At 38.6% G+C, this 23,763-nt stretch overlaps 1 protein-coding gene across 6 annotated transcripts in view; it reads right to left on the minus strand.

The window, feature by feature from the left end:
• ELP4 (elongator acetyltransferase complex subunit 4) overlaps positions 1-23,763 on the minus strand; it is a 248,158-nt gene that overhangs the window by 96,203 nt on the left and 128,192 nt on the right. The window contains exon 11 of one of the 6 annotated variants that reach the window (XM_038405560.2): positions 198-3,676. The exons of the other annotated variants lie outside the window; for them this stretch is intronic. Within the exon in view, the coding sequence (XP_038261488.1) occupies positions 3,626-3,676 (51 nt within the window). The 3' untranslated portion in view covers positions 198-3,625. Of the gene's footprint in view, positions 1-197; positions 3,677-23,763 lie in introns of those variants that run through there. 6 annotated transcript variants of the gene reach the window in all.

The following is a 23,763-nucleotide window of genomic DNA, read 5'->3' on the forward strand; positions in this document are numbered from 1 at the left end:
CTACCATAATAAATATGATCAATAATAATAAATAATACTAGTTTTGGGATCTTTTTGCACACCTCCTGTATAACTTTAAAATGGAACCTCTACAACTAATAAATCTAGGATCTGGATTAGTGCTTCATTTGTAGTTCTGGGAAAATAAAACTGAAAAAGACATTTATTTAATTTAAAATGACTACTGTCACTCATTTTTAACGGCATTTTGTAAGACTGTTTAGTGTAATATCTTAGTGCACATGTGAAACAGCTGCACTAACACAATGGACTGCAGCCGTTCTTACTGTCCCAATAATCCACATATTAAAGAGTCCCTAAGTACTCATTGATGCAAAAGACCATAACAACTCCCTCAGAGCTGTTACAGTTTATCAGGTCAGCAATATACATATTAAGAATTCCCTAAGTACTCATTGACAGGTAGTGTCTCTACACTTGTACGAAGATCATAATTGCTTCACAGGAATCATTAAATCCCAGTGGAAAAAATGAATGAATTTAAATAACCAAGATTACACTACAATGCTTGCAAAGGTCTGACAAGTCTGCAAGAATAGGGCAGTTGAGCTGAAATGCCATCCTTAATTGATACTGTGTACTAAGGTACTGCAGTGGGTTAAAATTTTACACACTGTGCTCTGCAAATCAGAATGATCACCTTTCTGTTTGGCAAAAAGTGAGTAAAACCCACCTTTGACCTTTCAAGTAAACCCCATGTCTAGGAAGGTGGTATCAATAACCAAGATGCATAGGGAAGCTTTCTAGATGGCTCCTCGAGTGAGTTTCTGGCTAGTTACCTCCTTTCATTCCCCTATTTAATCGCTCCACTTTTCTTGCCATCCTTTTTCCCCCTTTGTGTCACCCACTGACTATTTATACACTCACTTTCAGTTCTCCTTCTCTTCTTCTGCTCCTCTATAGTATCAAACCCCAGCAAAGTTCTTCCTCTTTTCACCTCTTTTCCTTGTCTCTCCTTACCCCAGTGCTTAATTTGTAATGAAAGAGGTGCCACGGCTTAAGCAATTTTTTTTACTTTTGTAAGTGACATGGCAAGCCCAGAGGTGCCAGAGCTATGAACTGCCGAGCCTAGAGGTGCTGGGGCTCAGCCCTGGCAAACTCTGGCACAAGTTAAACACTCTTTGATTTCTCTTCTCATCTTATCCTCTTCCATTTTTCATGCAATATTCTCACACCATTAGGTCATAGAATCCTTTGTGCTGGAAAGAACCTGTAGTGATTCATCTTCTCCAACCCAGTGCTTCACACATTGACAGGACTGAGTCACTTTTTAGTCAGCACTCCTGCCTCCTGTTATGCCACATACCAAAGAAGAGCATGGGAGCACGTGTCAGGATCACTAAACAAGTGATTGGCTCTATGGGAGTTACACAAACCGGGCTGCTACAATGAAGACAGGGATCTAGCATAGAAACCTGTTCCACCAAGCAAAACTAGCACATCCTGGGGACTTTTTCTGTGACAGACATGTGGCTGTCTGTGGAAGCCTCTTCAACTTGGTATAAGCAAAGGTACTTCACTGTAATCCATCAGGGCTGGCTTTGGTATTAATTTTAGATTGTGTGCACTGTTGCTTCTGTATTGTAAATTGAGCATAAGATTTGTTGACCGCTTTAGGGCCTAATCAGCTACACCGCTTATTTATTGTACATACTTTTCATAGTTTATTTATGTTAAGGCTATCAGGGCCTTCAGGCACAGAACCCATCAAGAAAAGGTCTCTATTCAAAACCAGGGAACTAGAGCAGGGGAGGAGGAAAGATAAAAATGTAAGTCCACATTTTTTAAAATTCAGGCTGTGATAACAGATGTAATACATAGTCACAATGAGATTATTAATCATCTAATTGCATACAGTGGAACCCAGAGGGTCCAGTCTGTTCTGGGCACTGTACAAACACAGAATAAGAGACAGGTCCTTTCCCAAAGGCAAACAAAATAGGCAGACAAAAATTAATAATCAAACAACACATACGAATAACTCAAAAAGTACAGAATGTTACATTTCCCTACATCCCCATCCATTAATTTCCAGAAACCAACCCTGTCCTCCCCCTCCTCTTTTTCATGTAATGCAAGCAGCCCAAAGTGCCCCCACCCTACTTATACCCTGCTCATTCCACAAAATAAGAGGCAAGTTCACAAGGGGGAAAAAAAAAAAGCAAAAGCAATCTTCCTACTGCAGCCAATACAGATGCCAGCTAAAGCTCAACATGGTGTAAAAAGGGCTATACATTTTCCCCCTAAGCCTCTCTTTCTCCTTCCTTTCTCATTCACTATGGACACCACCCCCACCTTCCCTCTCACTCTGGCCTGTAACTTGGGCATTTTATCTTCGTCCACACATCCAGGCAGTGTCAAAATCCTGCTGCTTCTTTCTGCACAATATCTCTAAGATCCAGCCTTTCCTCTACATCGATACAGTTAAAGCTCCCGTCAAGTCCGGCTTATCTCATATCTGAACTACTGCAACCTCTTCTTCACCAGTCTTGACAAATCCTTTCTAACTCCACTTATTCCCAGGCAGAATGCTGCTGCAAAGTTAACTTCCTTGAGCCATGTGCTCCCCAACCCCCAATACTTTGCATTCCTCCACTGGCTCCCTCTTTTCCACACACCATACACAAACTATTTGCCTTCACTTTAAAGGGCCCTCACAGCCTATCCCTACCATATTTATCATCTCTTATACATCACTGAGATGTTACACTGCATCTGTTACACCAATGGTGCAAGTCTTGACTGCTCCTCTGTAAAATTTTCAAACCATCAACTTTGAGCTTTCTCCGATGCCAACCTTTGTGCATGGGAGTAGCTCCCAGTGAAAATCCATAAAGCCATCTCACTGATCACCATCAGGCCCCCCCTAAAAGTCTCCTCTGCCATGATGCCTACACTAACTTGACAATGGTTAGACAGCATGTTTGTGGTGTCTACTGCTTATTATGTAGATCATACCATACACTCCCTCATGTAAATTCCATGAAGAACAAGTTAATAATATGAGGGAAAGAATACTCTAGTCAAAAAGCAGTTGTAAAATGAAGACCAAAAAGCAGCGGTATGTATAAAATAACAAAGGGCATTTGTAATAGCAATAATTATAATAATTTGATCTGACTCACTCTCACTAGTGATGGGCACTGGGGGATTTAACGCTTAAAACAAAATCAAACATTAAAAAAATAAAAAATAGCCAAAACCAAACCATCACAAAAAGGGACAAAGACAAGTATAAAAAATGTATCTTTATATATTTTTTTAACTGACTGTATTGGCTGAAGTCCAATATTTTCACAAGAATAAACTAGCTTTGCATAATATATAAAAAAATTAAGAACAGATGTTTTCCATCAACGTGAGGCAAACACACACACACACACACACACAAAATGTGGCCTCTGAGGATTACCTCGCTCTTTATTTTAGAGTTCTTTTCCATCTCCTACTGAATCAAAAAGGTATTGCTGGCATACAGAATTTTTTTTAAACATATCCCCATTAAGAAGTCAGTGTCATAAAGCAAATGATGTAGTGTTTACAATACCGTCTTTTAGGTACTAAAGTAAAGTTTCCATGCTTTAGGATGTAAAATTTTGGAGTGTCACCTGAACATATGGCCTAACAGGGCCACAAGTACAGAAGAATGTGCAAACTGGAAAAAAAAATACAAAAGATGTAATTAGCATCAAGTGAGTTAGGAAAATTCATCACTTTTGTAGCCAGTTATCAAACATGTATTTCTTGCACATCTAATTTTTACAGTTTGAACTCTATAAAAAGAAGTTTAAGGAATGTGGAAAAAAATCCCTTTCTACAGTATGGGCTCAGTAGACTGAGGTATTTGTGAAGAAAATAATCCAAACATGAATCTACAGTCTATGTATGAAGAATCAAGTGTGTAGCAGAAAATCCAGGATATGACTCTGTCATTTTACTTCAGGTTCTAGATATTCTGTTTTCCAGTAGTTTTAAAACTGTATATAAAATATAGCCCCATATTATATCTACAACAGATTAGTTTACAATGGATGATTGCTAATAGGAATACATTTCTCATATGTCCAATGCATGACCTTTAAAAATCCTATAATTATATTCTAAAGAAAATAAACTATTGATTGCCATATTGGGAATCGTATACAGTCAGGAAGGTAAGCCACTTATCTAAAATATAGACTCACATTCTAGCTGTGCTGAACTTAATTTTGTAAAAATGGAAAACTCTCTATCATTGATTGGAGTAAAACAGACCAAAAAAATCATGATGTCCCGACATTGAAGTGTCACAATGCAAATACTGCAGCATCACAACATATCTTTACAGAATGACAAAATGTTAACACAGACTTCACACAACAAGCAATGGCAAGAGATGGCACTGGGATTTATTTTGTTTTTCTCTCATTAGATGTAGTTCCTCCTCCTTATGGAAGGGCGGAGTATATCTTTCTTCTCTCCCTCTCATGGTTCACTGGAAGGAGCAGGGATGCATGCTGGTGGCCCTGTGACATTTTCTCGACACTAATGCATCACAATGGGTCAGCGTGAGCCATTGTGTGGAACGTCCCTGTGATGAACACTCTGTTTGCTCTGCCTGAGATGATACTTGATCAAACCCTCAGACTCTCTCAGAGCCACCGCCTTAACAACCTGAATTGACAGAATATTCTGTTTTTGCAAAATGCATGTAGGGCATATCAAAATGACCCATATGGCGACCGGTTCCTTCTTCAACTTGTATTTAAACATGCGTTCAATAAGCCTCTTAACTGTAAAGATTTATCTGATGTTTTCTCCCCCTCTCATCCCAACCATGAGTCAAATAACCCTAGTGTATATTTGATTCCTGCAAGCCACTTATCCTCAGTGGTCTTTATGTTTGATCATTTGTGCCTATGCAAAAACTGAAAAAGAACGGCAGCTGTATTCCTGTGGTTCAATTTGACCACAGTGGATCTTGTATAATGAATCATAAATATTCTTTCTGCTAATCCAACATTCCCTGAGACATTTTAGCCACTAAAAGGCCCGACTTGACAAAGCCCTGGCAGGGATGAGGTCTCTTCCAACCCAATTTTCTATAATTCTATGACAAAAGGAGCCTTTCCCCTTATATTTTATTTTCAGGATATGTATTTTTTCTGAGTAATGGATTTTAGGTTTGCAGAATTGTCTGACTCGAATGACACTTGCCCACACAAATTTTATCTTGATTTCATTCATGTGATTAGATGTATAGCTGTGCCAATTTTTGAAAGGTGTTGAACTAGTGGAGTGTACAGGTCTGTGTTCTATTTGACTGTGCAGAATCTTCAAAATATAGAATTATTTAATGCCAATCTCTGACAATAGGAAGTCTCCACAGGATTTTGAATATGGAGTCATCAATGTCCAGCGTTTAGGGTAGGGCTGTATGTAAACAATTTTCACTGCTTGCAAAAAACAAAACCAGAACTTTTGCACATCTCTGGTAACCAAGTCAGTGGGAAATTTCACTTGAATGAGGGCTGCAAGACTGAGCTCCATATTTTAACTAATATTTGTCATACTTCATGATTATCAAGCCATGTTTAGTGCATGATGTTTTATTTTTTAACAATTGATATAATAGATGAAATGTTAGCAAAATGAACAGGGTAAGTATATTCTTCTTTTCAGAATTCATACATTCTTTTAAAAAATTAAGGTTAAAGTCTGCCCTCTTATTTTATACCTCTAGCAGCAATTATTTGATTTTAAAAATGGATTTTATATTTTGCTTTTCTAATATAAAAGCATTGTAGTGATCACTTATTATTTACACAAATGGTTCCTAACTATACAGCTATGAGATTAATTGTTCAAATGCATAAATACAGAAGTCAGCAAGTTAACCTTTACATACCAGTAATTTGAAAAAGCAATCTGAAATATAAGCAAGTCACAAACACATTTTTACTCTTTACTTTCTATTTTTAAGAGCCTTCGCTACTTAGAATATTTTGAAAATGTAATTCTCTTTATATTATTACATAAAAGTACTTTAGTTATAAGCATTATATTTTTGAAAGACTTACTAATATAAGTATTATCTTAGCCCTACCTTATTTACTTTTACATAATTATTCTCATAAAAGATATAATTAAAGCATTATACAGCATTACCAATTCATATCTTCCTACGTTACTAAGTAATAAACACATCACATACAAAGTCAATAAACCTCCAAACAAATCCAACTAAGACCATTAAAAACTTCCAGACCTCAAACTTCCATTTCCAAGCTACCAAGAGACAGAATTATAAAAACATTTATAAAGAATTTCATTTTTTACCTCTTCCAGTTAAGATAAATATTGCCCTGATGTAGGCTCAAAAACTGGTTCCTTAAGCTGTCTGCAACCCATAGATACAATATAATTTTTCCTGCATTATTCTGCTAAAACTATCGATTGCAGGTAAAAGTGAATTCAGTTCCCTCCCCGGACAACTTGTTCTTTTCTTTTTAGTTTTCTAACACAAAAAATAGCAAGCAATACAAGGAAATAAATGATGATTCTTAAATATCACATTCATCATATATGACATTTGCTGGGCATTTAATGTTTTTACATGTTTTTAACCTGCAAATTTAGCCATGTTTGCGAAATGTGCTTTGGGGCCCATACAGCCCAAAATTGCAACAGCAGTTAGGGAAGGCCACAGTGGGGAAACAGAAGAGGGGGTAAGTAAAATGGCACCTACATACCTGTGGGTGCAGAAGCATGGTATGGGGGCCAAGGCACAGGAAGGGATGGGGGATGAGCTGAAAATGGGGGCTGGACGAGAACGCCATCTACGGGTAAGCTTGAGGTGTTAAGGGTGCTCCTTTGGAATTACAATACAGATGGGGCATATTGTGGGATGGATTTAGTTTAGATTTGAGTTTAGAATCCCTATTATGGGGGAAAGAAGTCATGTAATGTCCAAAAATTTGAAGTCCTCAGTGGGAATGGGTCATTTTGTAAAGAAAAAGATTACGCAAGAACTAAAGGAGAATAGGGTAGCAGGGCCATTCAGCCATTTAACTATATAGAATGTGCGAGTTTCTCCCCTAGGCTTAGTCCCTAAGAAGGCTTCAACTGAGTATCACTTAATTCATCACCAGTCATACTCATTCAGTTAACGATGGAATAGATCCGGCATCTCTCTGACTTTATCCTTTCGGGTTTCTCTTTCAAAGAACTATTTTAGTTTGGTAAAGCTATGCCTATGGGATGTGCAATTTCCTATTCAGCATTTGAGAAATTTAACACAATGCTACACTGGGCAGTGATGCAGGAAGCTGATTTACAGCAGGTGGTGCATTATGTAGATGACTTCTTGTTTGCAGTGAGGGCGAATTTGGGAATGTGTTAACCTGATGGGCACCTTTCAGGCCCTGTGCAAAAAACATGGAGGTTCTTTAGGGGAGGAAAAATGGAGGGTCCTTCCACAACCTTAACTTACTCAGAGATTGAGTTAGACACATGGATGGGTATATCTTGACTCCCTCAGGATAAGCTTCAGGAAGGCTTGATTAGGAGAGGGACAGCAGCCAAGAAAGTTATACTACATGAGCTGCAATCTGTTATTGGGCATCTTAACTTTCCTTGTCAGGTGGTAGCCCCATGGCAGACATTTTGAGCCCAGTTAGCAGCTGTCACTGCAGGCATATCTAGACCTAATCATTTTATAAGAGTTACTAGAGAGATGTCAGAGGATTAGGTGATATCGGAACAGTTTCTGAGCCATTTTAATGGAGTGTCATCATGAAGGGGTGGAATGGATACTCAAGACTGATTTAAAGACCCACTCCCGAGGCTGCTTCAGAAGGTATGGGTCTTGGGGTATTTTACCAAGGCAGGTGGTGCACCCAGAAATGGCCCTCCACCTGGATACAAAAAGGGACAGTGCAGGATACAACATTTCTGGATTTCCCCCCACGCCCCATTTTGGTTGCAGCGATCATTTGGGGAATGGAGTTTACTAATAGAAGGATGTGTTTCTGGTGTGACAACATGGCAACGATACATGTTATCAATCTTCAGTCCTCCAGATCACACAGGGTGATGAGGGTGGTGAGGGCATTTGACCTACAATGTTTAAGTTTTAATATCTGTTTCTCTTCCAAACATGTGTCCAGGTTGATAATGGCATGGCAGATGCACTGTCTCATTTTCAAATGGACATACTTCAAGGACTGGCACCAGGAACCAGCAAGGAACCTGAACAGATGTTGCTAACATGATGGAACCTTGATGTATGATGGCTGTCAGCATAGCACAGAGATTAGTGACTCCATAAACATTTTGGAGCTATGAGGGAAGTTTTACTGATTCTGTGCAATTTCAAGAGCTGGAGGGCCTATCATTGACATGGCCAATTACAGAGGACCTGGGTGCTGGAGTACATGGTGTTTTTGGCAACCTGGCAACTGGTGTCATTAACCATCTCCACTTTTCTATCAGGCCTTATGTTTGTCAGTAGGCTGTATGCTTTCCCAGAACCTTGTAACGCATTTTTAATGGAGAGGTTTCTAGGTGGTTGGTCCCAAAGCACTGGCCCTCAGGAGGATACACATATTCCCATCACTGTTAATATGCTGAGGAATCTGGTGTGGATCCTAGAGCCCATATGTTGATGTGGACAAGGCGTGGCCTTGTTCATGGTGTCATGCCTGGTAGTGTTTTTTGGAGCTTTTAGGATCAGTGAGCTAGTATTGGGTCCTGTAGGGATTCTCCTGGAAGGGGTTTGGACTAAGGGATATGCATTGGTAGGGGTAACTGCTGATATTAATCTTGAGTAGGTCACAGATGGATCAAGGAGGTCAGAGTGAACCCATTACTTTACAGGAGGGTGGCAAACCCACGATCTGCCCTGCGGCAGCTGTTAGGGAACACACGTCAATAACATCAGGGAGGGATGGATCCCTCTTTATCCATGCTGACGGGAGTCCCCTGACAACATACCAGTTTGTTAGTTTTAAGGTAGGGACTGATGAGGTGGGGGCTTTCAGAACATGAACTTAATTCCCATTCACTCAGGATCTGGATGGCAACAGCAGTGGCTCAGCTAGGTCTGAGTGCCTGGGCAATTTGACATTGGTGTTCTGAAGCACACAGAATGTGAGAGACACCCCAGGAGGGAAATGTGTTAATTTTATTTTGTGCTTGCATTCCAGACGCAGGCAGACAGTGGTATGGATCTACTGGCACAGTATTGTTTTACTGGTTGCGTAGGTGAGCTTCCAGGTTGTATAGAGGTTCATAGCTGGGCTGTGGTTCAGATACGATTGTGATTCACCTCAGGGAAAATGATTTGGGAACGTTTAAAGGGATGGACTTAATACTCAAATCTATGAGGGACGGGGCAAGATCTTGGAACTTTCTCCAGGAGGAAAAACTATTTGAGACATGTTGCCACACAGCGTGCGGCAGAAAGCTGTGAAACACCCACATGTTGTCAAGGCTAGGAGGTACGTGAACAGCGAGATGGACAAATTCAGGGGTGGCATAGGAGGATTGCTAATTTCTCATCAGAGCATAGCATACAGGGCACCAGAGTTATTCAGGGAGGATAGGGTCCACCTATCAGACTTGGGAGCAGATACATTTTTGGCCAATATTAAAGAAGACATCAGTGGATGTCTGGGAACTTAGCTAGATATTGGGAGTGGTAGCAATTGCTGGTGCCTCCTTGGGGTGGATGTCCAATGCAGGGTACTCTGTAGGAATGGATACGGTGATTGAATAAAAATGACTGGTAAAGGGTTTAAAGGAGATACTCTTTAAAGGAGTAGAAAGTGGGGGGGGGCAGGTTCAGGGCTCCTATGACTTTTATGGCAGGGAGTCAACTACCTTCCTCTTATATACCCCTCCTTAACCATCATTTAGGGGAGAGGATGAGGTCTCAGCAGTGCGTTGTCTGAGGACCAGGATGGACAAGGGGGAGGGCTGACGGCAGGTATGTGTAAATTATCATGGAATTACCAGCATTGTACATTTTTATCTGCCAGTACTCTCAGACATTTAGGAATAAAGCTGTGGCCTAATTAAACCACACTTAATGGTCCTCCTTCTTGCACATCTAGACAAAGAATGCATATTACCCATGCTGGAGACAAATGAGGGGTGGGAAAGATTTGTTTGTTACATTTCCAAAATCAGAGTTTGTCTTCTTTTTTTCCAGACATACAAGAAGTTGACAGAGAAGTCTTTTCTTTCTTGAATCATAGGCTAAATTTGCACCACCTTTTACCTGTTGCTTATAGTGTTTAATTCATTGAAAAATTACTGCTGTCAGCTCCAGTACCCCCAAATGCAGCTACTTTGGAGGTGGAGAATCACAAATGACTAGGCAGCCCCAAGGCATGAATCCATCAAGGTGGGAATAGAGTCCTATGCAGGTATGTTTATCCACAGTTCATTACCCAACTACCTTGTCAGACAGTTTTTTCCTTTAAAAACAAACAAACAACAACAAAAAGCTCTGGACACATCCACTCAGAACCCAAGGAAGGGAAAAAAGTATTTGTTTCTTTTACTTTGCAAAGAACAATCCCATCCTGACTAAAGTACTTCTACCAAGACTACATCCATGCAATTCACCATCTTTGATTCCCTCATCTGTCTAGTTAGGGCACTTTAACTATGGTACCATAATAGTCATAGCTTAATTTTCATATGCGACTTTCCATTAGGATTTCTCTACTGAGGCTGCCAATTTTGAGAAAGTACATGAAAGATTTACTTTTGTGTGAGAACATTCAGTATGGGGTGAAGGCCTTATTTTGATATTCATGTCACATTTCTCAAGGCTACATGCCATCCCTTCCAAGTCTAAAATACAGGGCACAAATAGCATTCAGACGGGCTTAATCATTTTATGAGTTGGCTTGGGATACCACTGACTTTTCACTTTATCATGGAAAGCCCAGTTATACATACTAAATACAATATGTTTTTCATAAATGTCACATTGTGTAAGACTCTGGCATTTGCCAGTCTTAAAGACTATATCAATCAGTTGAATGAGGAACACTGTAACATAGATTTATAGATTTTAAGGCCCAAAGGAACCATTATATCATGCAGTCTGACCTGATATCACTGGTCATTACATTTCATCCAGTTACCCCTGTATTGAGCAAATAACTTATGTTTGGCTAAAGCATATCTTCCAGAAAAGCATCCTGTCTTGATTTGAAGACATCATGAGACAGGGAGTTTACCACATCCCTTGGCAGTTTGTCCTAATGGTTAAACATCCTCACTCTGAAAAATTTGTGTCTACTTCTAATTTGAAGTTGGCTGGAAGCTGAAGCCAGACATTGGTTCTTGTTGTGCCTTTTTCCACTAGATTAAAGAGCACTTCTTTAATGCCTGGTATTTTCTCCCCATGAAGGTACTTATAAGTTGTAATCAAGTCACCTCTTAGTCTTCATTCTGACAAGGTAAAAACAGCTCAAGCTCTTTAATTCTTTTACAGTAAGGCATTTTCTCCAGACCTCAAATAATTTTTGTGGTCCTTTTCTGCACCCTCTCCAAATTTTTCAACATCTATATTAAAATGTGGGCACCAGAACTGGATGCAGGATTACAATATCAGTCTCACCAATAGTGCAAAATCATCATATCTCTACCCACTACACTCCCATTTATACATCTAAGGATCTATTAGCCCTTTTTACCAGAGCATCACTCCATAACTTTTTTCAGTGTCACTGCTTTCCATGATCTAGTCCCCCATTCTGTATATATGGCCTGCATCCTTTATTTCCAGATATATAACTTCACATTTGACTGTATTATAATACATTTTGTTTCAATGGGTGTAGGTTAGCAAATGATCCAGATCACTCTGTATGACAGTTCTGTCCTCAGCATTATTTTTTTATTTACTTCCAGATCACTGATAAAAAAATTGATCATCATCAGAATTCTAGTAGAAACAACCCCATGCAAGGATGATTTCTCATTGACAACTACTTTTTGTGAGTTAACCAGTTCTTAATTGATTTAAAATGTGCTCTATTGATACTGTATGATAATTTTTAATCAGAATGTTGTGCAGTACTAACTCAAACACCTTACAAAAGTCTAAAAATATTACATCTGTGCAGTTAACTTTATCAACAATACTTGTAATCTCAAAGGTTTGCTTGACATGATCTATCTTCCATACCACCTTGTTGACCGGCATTAATTATATTCATATCCTTTAATTCTTTATCAGTAAGGCTACGATTTAACCATGGATATTTTTAGTAAAAGTCATGGACAGGTCACGGGCAAGAAACAAAAAAAATCACAGCCCATGACCTGTCCATGACTTAAACCATAAATACCCCTCATTGAATCTTGGGGCGGAGATGGGGGAGGGAGCCCCTAGGGCCCACGGCAGCAGCTACGGGGGGGAAGCCCGAGGGAGCCCATTGCTACTCCAACCACTGCCATGGGGCAGGAAACCTACGGGGGGGACCTGGTGGGGGCGAGCGGATACTTCAGCTGCCGCCATGGGGGGAAGCCCTGTGGGGGCAGCGGCTTCTCCGGCTGTCACTGGAGGGGGGGGCGAGCCAAGGGGAGGGCAGCGGCTGCTCCAGTTGCTGCCGAGGGATGGGGAGAGCCACAGGGGGCCAGCAGCTGCTCTGCTGTTGCCGTGGGAGGGAGGGAAGTTCAGGGGACCAGCGGCTGCTCCGGCCACCACGAGACCGTTGCCAGGAGCTGTCGAGCTGCAGTTGCCCCAGCTACCCCCTGGACTGCTGCCCAAGCAGCTGATTCTGGGGACTGTCCAAGCAGTGGCTGATGTTGCTGGCCCTGGGGCCAGGGCTGCTCCAGCAGCAGCTGGTGCGGTTGGCTGTGGGGCTGTCCGAGCGGCTGGCTGCAGAGCCGCTCCAGCAGTGGCCTGTGCGGCTGTCCCCAGGGCCACCCACACTGGCTGCTGCAGGAGGTCACAGGAAGTCATGGAATCCGTGACTTCCATGACAAACTCAGAGTCCTATTTATCAGTTTAATCCAATATCAGCTTCTTCATTATTTTGCCCAGGATCCATGTCGAACTAAAGTGCCTGTAGCTATCAGAGTCATCCTGTTTGAATATTGGTATAACATTTACTCTTCCAGTCTTCTGGAATTTTCCCAGTATTCCAAGATTTATTAAAAACTAACACTAGCAAGCAGGAGATCTCATCATCCAACTCTTTTCATACTCTTGGAAGCATGTTATCTGGGCCTGCTGATTTGAAAATGTTTATCTCTAGTGTATGTTGTCAAACATCAGTTACCAATGGACTAGAAAGTACTTCTTTATCTTCATATAAATACATCATCCTGTTTCTTTTCAAATATAGAACAGAAATATTTACTGAACACTTCTGCCTTTGCTGCATCATTATTAACAATTTTACCAACTAGAAATGGGCTTATACCATTGCTCGGATTTCCTTTGTTCCTAATATACTTAAATTCCTTCTGATTAGCCTTATCTCTTCCAGCCATGGATTTTTCCTTGATATATTTAGCTTCCCTTATCAATTTTATGCACTTCATAACTTCAAATTTACATCGATTGCTACCTATTTCCCCCTTTTTCCATTTGTTATATATTGCTTTTTAAATTTTTAATTACTGCCCTCGCTTCACCATTGCACCTGAATGTGCTTTCAGCCAAAGTTATCCTCTTTTTTCATTGTGGAATGATGGCTTTTTGGCCTTCTAATAAATTCTTCTTAAAGAGCTTCAAATTTTTATTCACATTTTTCTATCTAAATTTGGGGTCCTAATCAGTTTTGCTCATAATTTTCTTCAAGTTTGGGAAATCAGCTCTTGTGAAACACCAATAATATATATTACTGATTGGGATTATCCTCTGTTTGCTACACTGAATGTAATCAGGACATGTATGCTTGCCAATAATATACACTATATAATATATACTGTATGTAAAAATCAAAATCACATCTTAAAGGCTGTATTTTTCTGTTTAAAACTATGCAATCTAAGGATTCGGTTTAGATTAATGTACAGATGTTGCTGTGAAGAATTTACAAATAATCAGATTTTTATCTTAAAGTGTAATGTTTAGGGCCCTACCAATTTCACGGCCATGAAAAACGTGTCATGGACCGTGAAATAAGCCCCTCCCTGTGAAATCTGATCTCTCCCTTGCTGCTGGGAGTGCCCCAGCCAGGGAGCTCCTAGCTGCAAGTCCTGGCTGGGCTGGGGAGGGAGAGCACTTGACCTTCCCCTGCATGGACACTCTTGATCTCTGTGGGAGATCAGACCCACCTTGGAGTTCTTCCCCCTCCTGAAGGAAGCTCCAGCCCTGGAGGTTCCTGCAGCTGGAGGAGACTTGTGGAGGTGAGTCTAATATCCCCCTGCTCCTGGGAATGCCCCAGTCAGGGGACTCCTAGCTGCAAGTCCCTGCTGGACTTGTCCTTCCCTTGCATGGCAGCTCTGGGGGTGGTGGTGCAGGGGGAGATCAGACCCACCTCTGAGTGCCAACTCCTGCTGTAGGAAGCTCCCTGCCCAGCAGTGGAGGTTCCTGCAGTTGGAAGAGACTTATTGAGGTGAGTCCAATATCTCCCTGCTCCTGGGAGCGCCCCAGTCAGGGAACACCTATCTGCAAGTCCCTGCTGGGCTGGGGAGAGACAGGACTTGTCCTTCCCTTGCCTGGCAGCTCGGTGGAGAGAAAAGACCTACTTCTGGGAACCTTTTGTGTTGGGAACACCATGGTTACAATACCTTGAAATTTCAGATGTAAACATCTGAAAATGTAAAATTGACCAATTTTAATACACTCTGGCTGTGAAATTTATCAAAATGGACCGTGAATTTGGTAGGGCCCTAGTAATGTTCAATGACTCCTGTAATTGCACATATGCACATTTAGTGATCCTAAGGTTATAATTAGTTGATGCTGAAGGCATAACTGGGCATGAGAAGATGAACTGAGTGAATGTTAGAAGTCAGTACATAATTAAAGCTGCCTGTCAACATTAATGCACATTTAAGACTTTTCAAAAAGTTTGATTACTTTTTGAAACGGAACAAGTTTATTTTGTTCATTTTGGGCAGCTGCACACCTCCTTTATGATGCACAATCTGCTTGTATAACTATGTTATATGAAAGAGCTTCATTATATAGTTCACTGGACATAATTATGCAAAATTCTAAGTAAACTGGATGCAAGTGATAGCAGAATATGGCCCTAAAACACCAACAAACTTATTTCTTCAATAATCTCAAACCGAGCTCTGCAATAAATAGAGCAGGAGTACTTGTGGCACCTTAGAGACTAACAAATTTATTAGAGCATAAGCTTTTGTGAGCTACAGCTCCGATGCATCCGATGAAGTGAGCTGTAGCTCATGAAAGCTTATGCTCAAATAAATTTGTTAATCTCTAAGGTGCCACAAGTACTCCTTTTCTTTTTGCGAATACAGACTAACACGGCTGCTACTCTGAAACCAATAAATAGAGCAGGTGCTTATTAACAATTCTAACTCGATGACTGAAATACATATCAGGATACCACGATTTACTTGCTAACAAAAGTGATATTTGTGATAGCTACCAAATGTTTACTTTATTCATGTTTTGTTTCCAAAATCACCTGTATTTTTAGAATGTCTTAAGAAATGGGGTACAGGGTACATGGAGTTTAGTAAACCACAGCTGAACATATTGGTAAATCTACAAGTATTTAATACAAAATTGATCCTATTCTTACTTAAACACACCCACTTCAGACCCATTCATGGGTAAGTAACAAGATCAATTAGGCCAAAATCCAAAATAAAACAGAAAAACTGGATATTTTTAAGCTGAGGCCTATTCCTTTCAAATGGTGCTATCTGGTATTCTTGGTATGGTGTTATCATACCCTATATCCTTTCCTAGAAATAGTTCAGTAGAAAATATACTGGAAATGGTGATAGAAAAAAAAATCTAAGAAACTAAAATAGAAGTCACTACAGGAAAGCTGATAGATGGCAAAAATTGAATGAAAACCTCAGACCAGAATGTAGAGAAAGTGATCAAGTCAAGAGTACACATTATTGACTATATATCACGGACCAATTAGTATGAAAATTTGCGAAAATCAGTATTAAAGTAACAAGGTGGGTGAGGTAATACCTTTTATTGGACCAATTTCTTCTCCAAAGCTTGTCTCTTCATCAACAGAAGCTGGTCCAATAAAAAATATTACTTCACCCACCTTGTCTCTCTAATATCCTGGAACCAACACAGTTATAACTATAGTGTATTCCGCATTAAAGCAGACTGATGTTTATAATAATTAGCAAATTAACTCTGCTCTAAAACCCCAACGCTGGGGATGCTGGAAAGTTAAGAATGTAACTTCCAGCCTTCATGGAAGTTCAGCTTCCCATTCTCCTGGATACATAATGCAATTACACTTTGATAAATGTCCCTAAAACTGGCATTGTATTACTTCATTTTTTTTTCTCTCAAGGACTTTGGATCAGATTCATTCAGTTCAGAAGTAAAAAAGTATTCTCTAACTGCGAACCCTGAAACTCAATCACACAGAGGACGAACAGTATATATGCTTGAAAAGACTTTAAGTCAAATAGCAAAATCAAGTTTTGGTGGCAAGAGAAGGAGACAGTCTTTAAAGGAACAAGAAAATTCTGTTTTTTCTTAACCTTATCCCAGTCACTCAGTGCAAGGATACGAAATCTATCATACTGTTTATGAAATAGAAGACACCAAGTTCTGGGTTGTTATTCAGAAAAAGAATGATCATTCTAGGATTGTGTACAGGAAGAATGTTTACTTTCAAACAGTAAGAGAGGAGGCACAGGTGAAGAAAGTCAATGGTAATAACTAGATAAGTAAGGGAAATAAGATATGTTTTGGTGTAGGTTTACTACACTGTTAATGGAACAAGTCAACTATACATGATTGTGTGGCAGACTTATTTCCTCCCTGCTTTCAGAGTCACGGATGATTATGCTTAATGATTTACATATGTAACAGGATCCTGGTCTTCTGGACTTGTGATCTGTAAATGCTACTAGAAGCATGATACCATATAGCTAGCTTTGCCCCCAGATCTAAGGACAAATGCATATACATTATATGGAGCTATCAAGAACATCATTAACTTAAATTGAAATTAATCTACAGAAAAAAGCCCTAGAAAAATTGTATCCGATTTCTGAAAAATGAGAGATTTGTGAATTGATGAGTTTGTAACAGAACTAGAATAATAGTCATCGACTACATTCTGCCCTCATATACACACATGCAACTTCCATTTATAGCGCCAGAAGCAGTGCACAGTTATTTAAGGGGACACCTCGCTTTCATATCTTTAGTCTTTGCAGCAAATGTACAATGTGCAACATGAGTTATTACACAAAAATAATAAAAGGTAGCAAAAGATACTCTAGAGTTTAATTCTTTAATATATTCAATTTTATTATGACTGGTTTTTTGTTTTAACCAGAAAGTATCTTTTCGCTCAATATATTGTAACCATAAGAGGAAACAAAGAGTAGTGTCCTCTTCCCCCTTACTCTCCTTCTTCCTGGGAGTATGATTTTGTGAGCTGAACTACATTTGAACTTTGTATTTTGAAAATGTTTATTATTTTCTCATCATCATGGATGATTTTCAGCCAAACATACATAGCAAATATGAAATACAGCACTTGTGAAGGAAGAGACTATTTCAAATTTTCTTCAATTTATTACTGAAGTAACTATTACAAAACAGATTTTATGTAAAAAGGTTGAAAACCTGCAGAAAGCACCTTCAACAGAGGCTTTTATTTTGGAGAGATATTTCAGTAATCCTAATATGAAATCAAAGGTTTATTCTCTTCATATTTGCAGGAGACATTTTAATGAATCAATAAAAAATTAGCAACCCTTTAAATAAAAATACACTCTGAAATCTAATTTTAAAAGAACTTGTGTTTGACAAAGGCAGGTTTTTTCTTGCCATTCTTTCTCATTTTCTGAATTAGTAAAATGCTTCAAGCAGATGTAAACTCTGATAAAGATCAACAGAGTAACAGGTATTTTGTCTGATATTTGACTATCATTTGTTATATTAATAAAAGAATATTCTCAGACAACAAATGAAGTCTTAAATGCTTTTTTCATTTTTAATCTATGTACACATTATCTTGGATAACCTATACCAGTTTCTAATAAGACAAGCAAGCATTTAAAGGTTTTAATGAATTAATAATAAGAAAATATATTGCAAAAATAAAATGCTCTGCTAAGGAAAAAGAAGCAGCAATATATCTGAAAACAAGGAAGTTAAAAAAAAAACACTACCTTGCCTGTACATGCTTTTCTAAAAGTCTCTTGACATAAATAAAAAGGATCCTCCCCAGCATATGGAGGAGTTGCTATGCCCTTCCGGGGATGGTCCGTAGCTATGTTCACCTCAGGCATACCAAGGAGAGGTGAATTGTCAAATGTAATTTCAATCATTGGCTGGTTTGGTTGAGGCAGATTAGTTGTATGCAATCATGATAGATAGTTTATCCGAGCCCCAAACTGCCGCTTGGGAAATCTTGCACGCAAACGAACAGAAACTCAGTCATTATTAGTGTCAAGAATGTATACAGAGGCAAAATTTGGTTGGCAGCCAGGCAAAATGAATCAAGGCGAAAAAGTGACCAATTGCATGTTCAAAATGGAAATTGATAGGCATGTTGTAGTTTGGAGAGATTTTAAACACCAGAAAAAGTCATACATTATTAGTTATTCAATGATAAAAATTTAAAAAAATATTTCTTTATGAGGAAATGTTATTTTTAAAGTTAATGTAAATTACATGCATTAGTGTCCCAATTTTTAAATCTTTATCCCAGAAGCTCTGTTGTGGAAATGCGGGGTACATCTTTTTTACATGAGTATTTAAAAATCATTTTTGTAGATACAGAATTTAAATATTTCTCATTCAGTAATATATCATAAAATAAGCCAGTTTTCACTCAAGAAATCTTTTTTAATTGATATTTTTAAACCAATTAAAAGAATATTCGTTGTTGAATAACTTCTGAGAGAAGAAATCACTGCATCATCAGAAGTGGGTTAGGGTTAATATGACAGTATACAGACCATATTTACCACCAATTACCTTTCAAAAGCTATCTAAATATTACATCAACAAAACTGTAAAATACACCTGTGTGAGTAATCACAAGCCCTGGTCCTCACAATAAGTAGCAAAAAATTACAAAAAAAGAATGTCCTCAAGTTTCATTGCCTGAAGTGATATGCTCTGACAAATCTAACAGCTCTTTCTGTGTCATTCCTAATGCAGTTGTCACTCAGTATTATCCATCCTCATTAATGACAATGGGAAAGTTTATCTTGGGAACACGTTTTAAATCATCCACTCTTTACAATGGGACCATGAAATCTCTTACAAAACATGAGGCGGGAACTACTCTGACAACAAAACCCCTTCCTGGCAGCTTACTCTATTCCTCTTCAAGGAATAATATATTTACCATAAAATCATACAAAACAATATATCAAACGAAATTTGAAACAAGAATAGCTAGTGTAATTTTCAAGCTAGCAAGTATTTTGCAACATTTTTATTCAGCTCAATATATTATTTTAAACCATTTATCAATGCAATCTTACGTAGATCCTTACTTTCCCTATAAATGATAATCAACTACATGAAGTGCAAAACATTTTCCTGATACTTCAGAAATATACATTTTTTGCAGGTTTTTTGTAATTAAAGGGATTGCTAACAAAATAATTCTAGATATGTGTAAAATGCCTTATTACAGACTACTTTTGTTTCAATACAAATACACTATACCTATTCACATTTTTATTAAGATTTCTACATTTTTACTTCAATAACATTCTTGATTTCACACCTGTTTTTCCCTTTGGGCTTGTAAATACTGTTTGCCTTTGATTCAAAAATCTTGAAAGCAATACTCATTTGCACAGATGTTATGCACTTTGCAGTAGATTAAACTGATACCTTACTCTGGATATTGTAATAGGAAAACTGAAGCATTCACCAGCTTTCTTTTCTTATCTTTATTTATATGAACTCAAATCTATCAACTGTCTACCAAAGCAACAGTTGAAGCACTTCAGTTTCAATTATCTCTTGTATTATCCTATCTTCAACTAATACCAGTCTTTTAGATCAATGTAAAAAGTTGCATCATTTCAAAACACACAAGTTAAAACAGCACAACTGGACAAAAGGTTTAAGGGGCCAGTTTTTCAGATACACATGCCCGTGACTTGCACACACAACTCTTGATTTGGGTACGCAGATAAACATATGTCTGCAAATCAAGATGGCAGTTGAGAGCGTGCAAGTGCAGATGCGCGAAGGTACACAGGCCAAATTGTATGCATAGTTTGAAAGTCTAATCCTAAGCCTATTAGGTACTTGCAATAATTACACCAACAATACCAGTTAAACCTGTAAGCTGAAAAACACCAATGTGCCTGTTGTAATTATTAATTCACATAACCAATTAATAATAAAATCTTCTCAAAACCAGAGTGAACGTGTGACCTTAATGCCTTTGAACCTTACTATAAAGATACAGCTAAACCCAATCTTGCAGTTTCGGATCATTTTAGTAGTTTGGACCTGTTCTTGTTGGCCCCTTTACAAACAGAATGCTCTTTTTATGACCAGCAAAGGGAAGACATAGGCCCAATAGCTAGCCAACTGAGAAGTGCGTTCTTTATGCAGGATGCATAGCTGGTTCCCCCACATAGCCTTAAAAAGATATCCCCTATTGTTGAGGGCCACACAGAATGGAAGAGCCCATTCTGCTTCTGCACATCCCACAGATCATTCACATAGCACGATCTTTCATTGTTCAATAGGATTTCAATTGTTTATTAATGTGGCAATATTTATTATCTCCTTATTCTGGAAAGAAAAAGGACCTTATTAAAAGAAAACCAACAAATCAAATGTATTTTCATTTACCTAATGAGTAATATGAGAAGTATATATTAGTTAGGAATTAAAATGGATGATTACCTCATCTATAATATAGTACTGAAATATAAATCTATACATATATAAAGTATACATCTTAAACAAGACAAAAATACAAATCAAACACCTTTTAGTATAGCTTTATATGGATGAATTATTTTCAATTTTATTGGCATCAGAGTTAGTCTAAATATACGTTTTAAAAATAGTTACATACTTTAATGATACATAGTAGTTAAATAATTAAACAAAAATCAAAATAAGCAAAAATCTATTTAAGACATTCTGCAGTTACTAAACACCTCTTTACTTAAGTAAAATGTAGACTCCTTTTAACTATGCAGCACTTCAGAGCATCAGGAATCTCTTGTTAGTTACTTACTGAAATATCTGCCCACATTTAATATTTATGTTGCCTTTCCCTCTATCCATTTTTAAACAGAATTAAAGGAGTAGCTATAACAACTTTGACAATAAGGCTATGGGAATGTTATTTTTAGTTTAGACAATGATGCAGACAAAGCAGAAACAGCCCATGGCTATGGCACTGTTGAAAGGCAGATCTAAATTCCAACATTGCATTCTCTTTTTCTTATTTCCTTATCACAATTTCTCTCACTGTAAACAAAACTATATTTTAACAGTACTAGGAAGCACTTAAATTACAAACTTAGCACTGGTGCATTTTTCTTAACATACATATGTCTTAATACTTATAGATGCAGGATAGATTTGCCCCCAGGTTACAGCAGCAGAACCTCTTATAACTCACATTACAAAGCTTCTGGTGGCAGAAGGCCTGACCTTCTGAAGGGGTGTTGCAGCAGCAAAAAAACCCTACATCCAGCCCAGCCCAGCCCCACCATACCTCACCTCAAAAGCATTAGAAGCACTGACCAGATGAATGTGCTGATTCAGTACATCCTCAGGGCAGCCTTTATTGGTGGACCTACAAAGATAGCAGCCATGACGACAACTTTAAGCTGCCAAAGCAGGTCAAAGGTATAAATACTCCCTGCTGAACCCTAGGAATTACTTCCATTCTCTCCCCTTCCCAGTGGACACTGCAAATTCAGAAAAGACAATTTGTAGCTTCCTAAGCTAACGAGGGTTAATGGAGCCAGCAGTATTTTCCAGAATATTTGTAATGCCAGAGTTTCCCCCTACCCCTCCCAAAAAAAGAGCTTTAATACTGCCCGTACACTCCCCTCCACCCAAATGATCATGCAATTTTCAGGTTGCTCAGTTAAACACTCAAAAGGCAGGGTATGGCGATGTTAAGGTTCAACGACAGAACCTTATTAGTAATAGTAGTAATTATTTGTATTATCTAGAACACAGGAGCCCTAGTCATGAACCAGGACTCCATTATGCTAGGTGCTGTACAAATAGAGAAATAAAAGATGGCTCCCGCACCAGGGGGGCTTAAAATCTAAGTATAAGACAAGAGACAACAGATGGATACAGTCAGGGGAGTCTAAATAAATAATGAGACAATACTGGTCAGCACGATAGGCAGTGGTCACTGCACGTTAGCAGCTTAACTGGTATCAAGCTTTTTGTGGGTATCTAGAAGAGTTTTGAGGAGGAATTTGTAGGTGGATAATTAAGTAGCTTTACAGATACTTATAGTGAACACATCCCGAGTGTCAGGGGCAGCATGGCAGAAAGCATGAAATTGTTTGTTTGAAAATTTAACAAATGGTCAGTGGACATGGTATTGTGGGCTGATTGGAAGACAGCATTGATAGCTCGATAGCAAATGAGAGATAATAGGTAGGGTGGGCACTGACTGTGAACTGTCTTGAAAGTGAATACAAGCAGGTTACGTTTGATGTGGAAGAGAACCAGTGGAGAGATTCAAAAGAGGGGCGACATGGTCAAAATGATGGGCTAGGAGAATGATCATTGTAGCAGCATTCTGAATGGATATGAATAGAACAAGATTGTATTTTTCAAAGCCAGAAAAAAGGATGTCGCTGTAATGCAAAATGATGAGAGCTTGGATGAGAGTTCTAGATGTGTGGATGGATAGGAAAGGCCATCTTACAGACATTATGCAAGATTTAGATATAGTCTGTATGTGAGGACCTAGCGAGAGGTCCAAGGCGCAGAGGACACACATGTTACAGGTCTGAGCTAGTCCTCTTATGTGTGTAGTTATATGCGGTCTTGCAAAAAATTGAAAATAAAGTGTGCAATTTCCAAAAGCTGGAACTATTTGGCTAGATGCCACAGGGACACTGTTATTCTTGACCAAGACCAGCAGAACTCTGCTGCTACCTTAGTCCGTTGGACAGACAGACACACTCACACACACACAGTTCCAATACTTAATGAAGATTTTGCAGATGCTGGGAGAGGCCCCCTAAACTAGCTTAGAAAAATACTCCAGTAGATATACTCAGTATTTGATTCTCTCATTCATAACTTGGTCACATCAAAGCCAATTTTCTCCAGAATAAGGACATGCAGAAGAGTATTTCTAAGCCAAATTGCAACTTTCAAACTTCAGCCACTTCAGCTGTTTTTTTTTCTTTAAACAAAAAGTGAGAGGGAGACAAGATTTATTTTTTAAATGTAAGGTGAAATTTATTTCTCCCCACCAAGCCAACACATACACTCATCTCACTTATATGATTGAATGTTTTTTGCTCAAACTTAAAATAAATAAATCTTATTTGGACAGAGCTCTGCCATTCAGAAAAGTCAGTCCCAAAGAAGAATATTTCATGCAGTTATTAACT

This window comes from Dermochelys coriacea, chromosome 6, assembly GCF_009764565.3.
Source record: "Dermochelys coriacea isolate rDerCor1 chromosome 6, rDerCor1.pri.v4, whole genome shotgun sequence".
NCBI lineage: Eukaryota > Metazoa > Chordata > Testudines > Dermochelyidae > Dermochelys > Dermochelys coriacea.